Genomic DNA, 12,179 nt, shown 5'->3' with positions numbered 1-12,179 from the left:
GATACCCCAAAAAGCCATTGTAAATATTTGAAAAAGGGATTATTTAAAATCAATCAAATGAATAAATAAATAAATATTTGCCTGATATATGAGCGGTGGTGATTCTAGGACTACACTTGATACAGTTCGGTACGTGTCTTAGGGCTGAAGGATTTAATGCTCTGAGGATCACACCAGGATTTGAACTTGGATCTCCACAGTCAAAGTCCAGCGCTCTACCAACTGAGCTAAAGGGAAATTCCCATTAACTACTGCTAGTATCAACTCTGGAAAGCTGTTTCACTTCTCCTCACTTTGATCCTTCCCTCCTCTCCCAAGACACACCCACGTTCACAAGGCCAAAGTCCCACGCTTCTTGGAACCTGTTTGGTCATGGCACCAGTGTAATGGTTAAAGGATTTTACTACTTGGGGTTGCACCAGGATTTGAACTTGGTCATCAGCAGTTCTACCAACTGAACCAAAGGGAAATTCCCACAAGCTACTGCTAATATAAAAACTGGAAAGCTGCTTCCATTCCATTCTCCCCAATTTAATCCTTCCCACCCCAAAATCCCAGGCCCAGAGACCCCCATTTTTTAAAAAAATTTTCGGTCACAAAACCAATGTACCGGTAAAAGTGGAAGGATTTACTCTATAGGTAACACCCGGATTTGAACTCGATTCTCCACAGCCAAGGTCCAGCACTCTGCCAACTGAACAGAAGAGAAACTCCCACTAGTTACTGCTAGTGCATGTGCAAGCAAGGGAAAGCTGCTCCTGTTTCACATGCTTCCTGTTATGAACAAAAATCAACTGTGAACATATAAAATATGCTCACACAACATTTGAGTGAGACTAGGCTGGCTTTGCTTGCTCTGTAAGTTAATTATTTAAGTGAGGTTCTCACCAAAACTGTCTGGCTTGAGACCAAGCGGGCACATCACCAGTTCAAAACCAGCTATTGCTGATTTATCAGAGTCGGGAGAAACTTCAGGTACATGATGGTGAAGGAAATGTAGTTTCCTAGTGACTACATGATTCCGTCAGGGGAAATAACTCATGATTCCGTCAGGGGAAATAGCTCATGATTCCGTCAGGAGAAATAACTGTTGGTTGATGTTATATGTACCTGTACATATAAACCGACAAGCCATTTTAACCACCATTAAAAACCAAAACTATTGGGGAAATATTGAGAAATGAAAATTAATTTGTGTGAAACAAGGAAATTATGATATGCAATGTGTATGTCTGAAACTGCTGCTCTGATACTAACAAAGATGCAGAGACCTGAGAAGGTTTTTTCTTACATACATGTACACGATGTATATATATATATATATAAAATCTTTATTTTCTGACTAAATGTACATAATAAATACTGCATAGATTTTAGGATCATTTTTTCGATCAACCTCTTGGTCAGTGCAAACAAACATGTTGGTACGTCCACATAAAAATAACAGTGGCATTTAAAATGGTAAATACGAAGTATACAATTTACAATGACAGAATTAGACTGACCATAATAATGTGCAATGGTTTATTAGTGAAGGAATTTTTCACTTATATATCACAGTAATCAATGTATTCGAAAATCATGTACATGGTTGATGTAAAAAGCGTACAAACATATGTATTCAAATGTTTTGAATTTTCCACATGTATATATTATCACAAGTTTTTCATTCAGTTTCTGTACTGTTTTGGTGGCCTAATGCTTAAAATGTCCGCCTTGAAGCTGGGAGGACTGGGCTCAAACCCAGATCAGGTCATACCAAAGATTTTAAAAATGGTACTTTTTATTGCCTCGCCAGGTGCTCAGTACAGAGAGGCTAGAGCAAGGAAACAGGACTGGTTGGCCCGGTGTCAGTAAAATGGGACTGGGTGGGGTGTCATGTTTTGTGTCTTTGGCATGATACTTCAGTGGCGGCAGCACTCGCCCTGCCACAAGAAGACATAGCATACATGTATGTACACACACCTAATGACTCCTCATCATCATATGACAGAAAAATTGTTAAGTACGACCTTAAACCACAAGGATACATACATACGTGTACATATATATTATTCAGTTTTCCTGAATTGCATAATGCATGTATCTTCACCAAAATCACTCTTCTTCAAATCTGTTGATTTAGTTGTGCGGCACATATTGAACATTAAAACAATGACTAGTATATCCATCAGGTGTCCACTGATAGAATCCTGCTATATTATTCTTGTGTAAATGGTAGTTAAGTAACATATCCCTGATGTAACAAGGATGGTGTCCACGCCTTTCTGGGAAATAATATAAAATCAAACTAAAATCAACAACACCTGAAGGTTTGAAATTTGTTCATTTAGTTCAGCTAAATATTACGTGATTCCGCCGTGCAGGGGAGATAACCCTGGAATGACGGGATTTCACTGTCTTGCGTTCCTCTCGCTGTTTGACTAGACTTGTTGTCCTTGAGTGACCATCAGGGCCTGTTTTACCCCTGTCTGGATTTACCATCCACGGGTTGGTTTCCACACGTCTTGCACCATGTCACCGGAGTGGATGTAGTACACAGGGTGGAGAGCAGCTGTAGCACATGACTGAAAAAGGTTACAACATAAAGAGAAAAAAACAAAAATTAAAAAAAGATTATTTTGTTCAAAGTGTTTTTTTTTTTGCCTATAAGGTGACACCAATACTGTTTTGTGTTTAACAGACAAAACAACACTAAAAAATCCAAAACTGGAATAAAAGTAAAACTGAAAATCAACCATTATATTTTGCCTGATCATAATGTTTAAACCTGTTTTAAAAGGAATAACTACTAGGAAAGCTAGTCCAAATTGTCCACTAATAAAATGATTTTTCAGTTTTAATTGTTATAACTTTAGCTCCTAAAACAAAAATTTTGATTTGTGTGGCCTAAAGAAAAACATTTGACTAAAGTCTATAATCAACAGTGTTGTCTGTATTGATAGTTTATTTAGGTTACTATCTTAAATGAGCTGACACTGGCCTGACTGACCCCTGCTTTCATCATACTTGGGGAACTTGGAGGCAACATTCAGTCTGGTGTCATCTTACATGAAGTTCACTGTCTTTCACCAATATACATGTAGCATACATGTACATGTGTTTCACACTTTGAAAAGCCTGCCAGTTACTTGCCAAAGGTCACTGGTTTACTGTGATCATTTCAATTTTCTATACACATAATATACTCGCCTCCTCTGTATAAGCTAAAAACTGGCATCATACATGTATAAAACAACAACAACAAAATTAAAATCCTTGTGATGTAGTTCACCTTTTTTCTTGATATCACTTTCTCTTTTAGTAATTGTACAACACTTAGTCAAAATGCAAGCTTTATGAAATATGGATCAGAAGCAATCAATCCCAGCAATCAATCAATCAGTGGTCATACACTCACATGATAAGGGTAGATGTAGAGGAGAGACCCCACAGGATATCTGTCAAAGTCCAGCTCTCCCTCCACAGCTTTGACATACCCAACTTCTTGTGTCATGCCAGTGACTCTGAAAGCAAGTCATCAACAGTTAACTGGTCGGTACAAGTACATGTAGACACAATAGCTGAACTGTTCGATGGACTGATGCATTCATCAAGTGAGACCTTCTATACATATTTATTTCCAGTAAATCCCAGGGTCTAAACTGTAGAACTAAACAAGTTATAACGACATTGTGGAGTGCCAACGTAAATCAATTTCTGTTTGTGTGTTTGTCAAATATTTCTGGCAATCAGAACAAAATAACTATAGAATTGTAAATTCTGTCAGGTATCAAAAAAGTGCTTTTCATTCAATTAATTTCAACCAAAGTGTGTCTTTGTGCCTATAATATTTACTTTTAACATATTCCAAGGCTTAAAGCAGCTGAACATTCACTACAGTGTTTTTTGGACCCATTTCTAGAGGTATGTTTTGCTTGATTTGAGTATGGTATCTTCAGAAGTTTTTTCCCATCACTTTTAACTAATTCCGCATATCGCAATTAAGTTCAAATTAATACAAAAGAATCAGTTATATTGCTAGATTTCAGTAGGCTATTGTCATTCACTTTCACACAAAACTTAATCTTGAAATATAGTTCAACTTGATACTATACAAACTTCTCAAACTGTGCAAAAAAAAAAGACTCACTTTAACTCTGGGTGATTCTGGATAAAGGTGAAGCCTGTTTTCATTGGTAAGTCATCTCTTAATCCATCATGGCTCAGTGCCAAAAAACCTGCATCAATCAACAGTTGTTTTCTCTGAGGGTAGTGACCTATGACCCTGGTTGCTACGCAACAAGCCACATCATCCAATGAGCAAGAACCTAAGCTGCTCTGCATCCAATCTGTAAATCAATCAAATTTCACATCTCATAATTTAAGGTTAGGTCATATTTTAACCATTGATAAATACATCATCTGTTACACGAAGTCATTGTAGCAATCAATGTAAGAGCCAAGTTCGACTTTTGGGACTTTTCATGAAATTTTCATGAATTTTCCCTTCTTTCATGGGTCTCGAAGACCACTTACACCAACTAAATAAAACCTCTGACCGTAAAAGATGTAGTTGCCAGGATGTAGTTCTGTCAGGACCCGTAACTCTTCCACTGGTCGGCTACAAGATGGAGTTGATCCTGTCCCCACCTCTAGATTCTCAATACCTTCTCCTTTCAACCTGTCACAAAATCAATTTATATATTTATTATATATTTATTTGACAGGAGTTTAGATTCTCAATACCTTCTCCTTTCAACCTGTCACAAATCAATTTATATATTTATTATATATTTATTTGACAGGAGTTCAGATTCTCAATACCTTCTCCTTTCAACCTGTCACAAAATCAATTTATATATTTATTATATATTTATTTGACAGGAGTTTTATGCCATTCGCAAGAATATTTCACGAATATTATACGACGACGGCCAGCATTAAAGTGGGAGGAAACCAGGTAGTGATGGGGAAATCCCACAACCATCTGCAGGTTGCTGGCACACCTTTCCACACACACCTTTCTGCCAGAAATTTGACTTCTGGATTCAAACAACAAAAAAAAAGACACTTATTTCATCTCACAAGACTTTCATTTATCTTGTGTTTTGTTGAGGGAACCAGCATGAGTCGAAGCGAACGCAATGGTGGGTGGATTATTGTGCTGCGCTAGCACACTAATCACTCTGCCACGGAGGCACCCTACTTATTTAGTTGTACAGTGTTTAATTCTGTACTTGGGGATTTCCCACTGAAATATGGCAGTAGCAGCGGCTCTCCTACTTCCCACAGTACAGCCTAACGTAAACCACTACACTTTTACGTACATGTACCATCATTGACAAACCTCTAGACATAACACTGCATCCAAAACAAGTGCACTGTTCAAACGGCATGTGCAACATTCAAGCCAAACAGGGGACGGAGAGAAAGCTGCCATCTCTCACTAGATCACTTGGTTTGTGCTTTGTGCATGTGTGTAGGAGCTTCTAGCCTAACAGGCAGGGTAGAAAGAGTTCAATAAGGGGCCATCTCCCACTAACCTGTAGCCTAACAGGCAGGGAAGAAAGAGTTCAATAATGGGCCATCTCCCACTAACCTGTCTCACCTGCTGGTTGGGACATTTACAACAGCAACTTAATACTAAGGTGCATGTAATTAGTTTCATTATATATCGAATGGGCATAAAAAAATGGGCCGTACTTTGACACTCAATATCTCCGAAATCCTCTGACATCAGCTTCTAGAACTTTACACACTCAAAAGCCATTACGTCCTAAGTATGCAGATCAAATTTCAATTTCATCCTTTAAGATTTCTGTTCATGGGACCAAAATCAAAATAGAGTCAAAAACCCATGCTCTGGATATTTCAAAATGATGTTCTACCTTGATTTACTTGAAAAGGCGACCAATTCCTTGTCCGCCGCAGAGAAACCATCTTGATTCAGCAAAACTTGTGCATATCTGGCAGAAGTGTTTCTCTGACACTAGAGAAAGACAATTTTTCCACACGACACTTGACTGATGCGTGTAACACAGGTACAGACTACTCAAGCTATGATCTTGAAAATTGGTCAGTATATTAACAAAATCATGCCATTTGAATGTCTAAAGTTTGAAAGGGCTTGAACAAAGGATAATGGAGCGATGCAAAATCAAAGTACGGCCCATTTTTTATGTTTGATTTGATTTGATTTGATTGGTGTTTTACGCTGTACTCAAGAATATTTCCCTTATACGACGACGGCCAGCATTATGGTGGGAGGAAACCGGGCAGAGCCCGGGGGAAACCCACGACCATCCGCAGGTTGCTGGAAGACCTTCCCACGTACGGCCGGAGAGGAAGCCAGCATGAGCTGGACTTGATCTCACAGCGACCGCATTGGTGAGAGACTTCTGGATCATTGTGCTCCGCTAGCGCGCTAACCGACCGAGCCACAGAGGCCCCCCCATTTTTTATGCCCACCCGATATATGTACATGTGTGTGAATTTAGGCCTTCGGTAAGAACTGTTAAATCATTGTCAACTGACCGAGTTACTTTTGATAATTAAAGATATTATCATTATTATAGTTACTGAGCTCTAGTTTTTAAACAAGGTAAAGACCTGAAGATATTAGATATGACAATTATGATTAACAAGCAGATAAACATGAATTCTGAAAGAGAAAAGATAAATTCACTAGTTGTGGATTTGAGCTCTTGTTTCTAATCTTCTAATCCCTCAATTTGTAAGAAGATCAACTTGGTAAACAGGCAGACATGTCCATTAAATTACCTGTCTCTCAAGAAAATGAGCCGCTCTGTCGTTTCTACCTCCACTTTCCGAAGAGCGTCTTCAGACCGGGCACCATAGGAATTCCCACAATGGGTGTAAAGTCCATGCAGATTCACATTTTCTGACGTGGCTATTGCTTTGGCCAGTTTGACGCTGTCTTCTGAGTCCCAGTCTACGCCAGCTGCATGGAATATTACAAAAACAAACTTCAAATACCACGTAGGATGCAAAAAAACAGGTCCAGGAACAATATTGGTTTACATCAGCACTTGAAACATGAAGCGAAATCCAGCAAAACCAGACAGAAGTGTGTAAATGACGTGCTATGAGCAATGCTAAGATTTCATCGTTACAACATGCACTAATAAACTGTCAATCTTGAGAAGATGTGCACAAATTTATTTATTTGATTTATTTGATTGGTGTTTTACGCCGTACTCAAGAATATTTCACTTGTACAATGGCGGCCTGCATTACGGCGGGAGCAAACTGGCAAGGCCCGGGGGAAACCCACGACCATCCGCAGGTTGCACTGAGGTGCACCTGAAACATGCACATTCTTGGTGTTTCAACAATGTACTAATATATCAATCTATACTGGGGAAACCACATAATCAATCTATATCGGAAAATTAGTAATAAATCTATATTGGGAAATCCATTAAAGCTGAGTCATGCTAAATTCACTGCTGACGTTTTCATCTCAAATTTATTACTATTGACGGAATAAATTAGTGGGGGAATTAAGAGATACAAACTACACCTAAAACTATATGCGTTTACACAAACCTCTTCCATACCCACAGTCAATCTTCAGATACACAGACCATTCTTCCCTCCAATAAGAGAAGATTTCTTAAGAAGATTCAAAGCATACAGACTGTCCAGCAGTATATGGAATTCTTTCAAACGATTGGCCAATTTATGGCACCTGAAAAATGAGAAATAGGCCTACACGTTTATCTGAGTTTAATATACTGGTACTCCTGTTGTGTGAAATACATTTGAATCTATATCATAAGTGGTGATGAATAAAAACATAAACTGAAAAACATTAATTAGTCGGCAAATTTACATAGAGAGATCTGAGGTTACATAATGAGCCTGCATGCCAATATAGAACCAAAGTGTGACAGGCAGACCTAAATTAATTTCCCCCCAATTTTTTTGCGAAAACAATAACTTTTGGGTTTCCAGGCTTCCATCACAAGACTAAAGGAAAATTCCCTCCCATTCAGAGCTAGATACTGCATAAATGTATACTTCACCCTGTTACATATGTACAATCAGCTCAGAGGGAAAACGGCTATAGTAGCTTCTGTGCAGATGTCATTTTACTGCTTAGCCATCAGAGGCCGTATTTCCCCCGTTACATGTGACCATTTGCCAACCATCAGACTATCCTTAATGCTCTGGCTTTATCTGTCTCTATGCTGTAATTATTTTATTATATCTTATTTTTACTTTTTTTAGGTTCTGATATCAGGGTACAGGGGATTAAGACATATTTTCAAAACGTGTATCAATGTATGTTCTGTGACCCAAATGTTACCTCTCAATTTTGCTCTCTGTAATCAGACATCCATACAAAATATCATCAAAGCCATCATCTGCATAAGAATTCTGCTTCTTGGAGTGTGGAAACAACAATGCATCGCTTTGTTCCATTTGTCATCAGAACTGCAGCTTCTCTGTAAAATTATGTATTTTATCCATGTTACTGTTTGCTTAATGTTATACCATACTCAAACCTTCTGTGATGGCGGTAAATTTTATTGTAGTGAGGGGGTTGGGTGGGTGGTGGGGTGGTGGAAGGTGTGGTGGGGGGGGGCTGTTAATGAAGTGCCTGCCGTGTTAACGAAGCCATCGGGTCCCCTAAAAATTACGGAAGCAGGGGAAATCTGGTGAACATTCACTGCCCACGGCATGGATTTAACCCTGAAATAAGGGATGACCCATACATGGAGTTACGAAAAGGCAAGCTACTCAACCCACGTGGCCATGATCAACACCTTTACATTGATACAATTTAATTTTTTTTTTTCAGATGATTTCGAGCCGTAGAGAAAAAGTATGTCTTACAATGTCTTATGGGTTTCATGTGTGGCCTGAGCTTCACTCCAAACTCCTCACAGCGTCTGATCATACGCTCAGCATTGCTCTTCAGTTTGTCAATATCTACCAGAAAGCTCGGCGTGGGAACGTCACACACCTTGAATCCCACTTCACTGCCTGCAGCCATCGTAAACAGCAAATGATGTATGTCTGGAAGAAGGATATCATACTGTAAATTTGATAAAGAAAATGAAAAATCCCGAACATAAATGTACTGTATATGCCAACACTAGAACATACATGTACATGCAGGCCTATGTGTACTTGGAGCATAGCTTTACCTAAAGTTTTATTTATTTATTTGATTAGTTTTTTTAAATAGTACACAAGAATATTTCACCTATATGACAGGGGCCAGCATAATGGTCTTTAACTAAAGTAGGCATACACCACAATACAAATGTAAGTGATGTAGCCCCGTGTCGCTGTTGCAATGCTGTATGTACATAAGCTGTCTATAGGCCTGCATGTAGCCTACCTGTGTTTTAGTGTAGGCCGGTATATATATATATATATACATATATATATATATATATATATATATATATATAAATGTTTGGGTTTAAGTTTTTTATTTTAAATAATTAAAAGTTGCACTGATTATATTTCATCTTTTTACATTGATAATTTTCACAACTTATGCCACTATAGCTTTATATTAACACTTAAAATTTATTCGAAATTGCTGAAATTAGAAATAAAGAGATAAGTACTGGGCACCGGTAAATCAAATCATACTCGTGTGTCTTACTGAACATATATATGGCTATTCTATACAGCATATACAGCAAATGTTTACTACGTCAGAACAGCCCAAGCTTAACAGCCAATCACCTAGCCACGCCCCCTTTTACCTGCAGGGCAAATTCATCGACCGGTAGGCCTACTCGGTACTGTAGTCCTGGCTTATAGTTTCTCTATTTTTTTTTTTCTATTCTCTATTTTTATAGTCCTCACTCAGTAACACAGTCATATTCCCCTGAGGTCTCAAAACACGGCGAATTGACGAATGCACGTTTATAATGCTGTACATGCGATTTAACAATCTAGAGGCTACATGCAGTCCTATGTACCGGAAGACCGCAGCACTCACTTCTGGGATAAAACACACGTTGTTCAGATTCAAAGTACAGGTAGGCCTATTATTAACACCATCACAACACGTACAGGCTTACCTGTCCACAACAACGACGCACAGCATGTAGGCCTACTCAGGATATCACCCTTTATGAAACTACAACACTACGTTCTTTACGCGCCTGGTGACTTGCATGCGCACTTCATTAGAAAGGGTGCTTAATTCCAAAACAAAATAGGGCAATCAGCGGCGAACCATTCTCAGAGTTATGCCCCTTAGACTGCTTGACGCGATTTCTCTCGCAAAGCAATGGTTGTGGATCATCTTACCTGAAAGAAATGTTAATTCACCAAACGGCTCCAGATATAAGTAGAATCTGCTTCATAAATGTAAAGCGGCTGGGTACGTAGCCAGTTCAAAAAAAAAAAACAAAGAAAAATATTCCGTTAATTTTCTGCCGAACCATGGTATGTAAGCATAGGCCTTTGTGGCGAGCGGTGATGTGCGGGAAAATTTAAGATGCCTTCAGGTTTCCTTATTTGGTACGTACCGTTCCAAAACATCAAGTAATCAGGGAATGGGTCATGTATTTTTACTGAACAAAGACATAAAGTTGTGTCTAGAGGTGAATCGATAGTAGCTTACAGCGTACCTAGGCCATACAGCCCCTATGTGTGTATCCTTGGTCGAGCCACACTTAAGACATTAAAAGAGGGCAGTTGTAATTTCCCTCGCTTGGCGTTCAGCATGGAGGGGATAGTGCAACGACTGGTTGACTCGTATCATTATAATGGCTCGAGAGGGGCAGCTTCTTTGCCTTTGGTAAGGTGTCTCAGTGAAGCAACACAAGATAAAAGAGCGATGGAAATCCACTCCGCAACAAGGAGGCACATTACATGCACTCTAAGGATTCCTTCGTTGTCACATGACTGAAAAATTGTTAAGTACGACGTTAAACCCCAAGCACTCACTCTCTCACTCGGCCTATGTGTGTAGCCTATAATGGTGACATCGTTGTCAAAGTGCGATCTGCGGATGGCCGTGGGCGTCCCCCTATCACCTTAATGCCGGTCGCCGTCATGTATAGGCCTAAATGAAATATTCCTGAATAGACCTAAAACACTAATCCAACACATAAATAAATAAATCGATGTCAAACTTTGACATCTGTATTTATAAAGCTAGGAAAGTAGACGCACAACTTTTGTTTTTTTTTTGGTCTTAATTTTCGTAACATTTTGAGACATATTGAAAAAAACTAATTTGATGGGGGGGGGGGGGGAGGGGGGAATGTAGGCCTACGTAATTTCAATGGCCTGTAAATCGAAACGATAAAACCAGAAATTTAAAAATTGTAGTGTATGGTATACACTTTACGCAGTATGTGAACATTTCAGCTACATGCATGTAGACCTACGGCTAACAGTTTTCTCGTTAGAACTGTTTAAATCACATCACTCTGTTTTAGAAATAGAAATTTAAGCACATATATTTTATCCTATGCTTGTATAAAGTAAATGGATAATTTCTGTCTATTGTAACTGTCCACGATTTTTCGAACTGGAGCGTTACAAACATTCTGTTACATTGTCCTGTCGCAAGCTTCTCAGTATAATGAAGCAGAGTATGGAAACTATTCCATCAGACTGCTTGGAAGCCGTAATACTGCATGCAGCTGTAGTTTATTTTATTGTTGCTCAAATACAACCATTGTTGAAATACTTAAGAATTTCCCAGTTTCAAAAGGACTGTGGTCAACTGAGGAAACCGGACGGCCCGAATTAAACCAGCGACTGCTGCCAAGTTACTGACGAACTACATGACATACATACACATATATCCAGACAGTACTGGTGGAAGACAACTGGAATTCAGTGCACGCTATAGACTGCACCAAGGGCCACGCGAGTGTCGTTGAACGTTTATTGTCACTAAAGTCCAACAAAAAGTGAAAGCAGGAAAATGTACAAATTCCTTGTCTAAAGCCAGTTTTGAACCCGCAACTTGTGCACGTGTTCTGTCAACTGAGACATAGAGTAATAGCTCACCTCTCGAACTGAGTACATAAAAATTATACCGTTGCTGGAAAAGTTTCTCTTCTCAGCGCAGATCCGGCCCCTATACACGTACCTATGTGTGCATGCGTGGATAATTTGGTGCATCTAATCGCACGTCATATGCTGTACAAGCAGACTGTAGGGATTAAAGCAGGAAGGAATACTGA

At 39.0% G+C, this 12,179-nt stretch overlaps 1 protein-coding gene across 1 annotated transcript; it reads right to left on the bottom strand.

Annotated features, from left to right (window-relative positions):
* Nucleotides 1-1,393: 1,393 nt before the first annotated feature.
* LOC135464778 (D-serine dehydratase-like) lies at nt 1,394-9,796 on the bottom strand. The gene is given in 12 exon segments (XM_064742323.1): nt 1,394-2,567; nt 3,401-3,506; nt 4,133-4,331; nt 4,542-4,663; nt 6,763-6,943; nt 7,552-7,599; nt 7,602-7,693; nt 8,315-8,379; nt 8,381-8,453; nt 8,845-8,860; nt 8,863-9,027; nt 9,732-9,796. Coding segments are annotated over 11 exon segments (1,134 nt in total). The 5' UTR covers nt 9,005-9,027; nt 9,732-9,796; the 3' UTR covers nt 1,394-2,477.
* Between the last annotated feature and the right edge of the window lie 2,383 nt (nt 9,797-12,179).

This window comes from Liolophura sinensis, chromosome 4 (assembly GCF_032854445.1).
Source record: "Liolophura sinensis isolate JHLJ2023 chromosome 4, CUHK_Ljap_v2, whole genome shotgun sequence".
NCBI lineage: Eukaryota > Metazoa > Mollusca > Polyplacophora > Chitonida > Chitonidae > Liolophura > Liolophura sinensis.
This window is presented reverse-complemented; position numbering and strand designations above follow the sequence as displayed.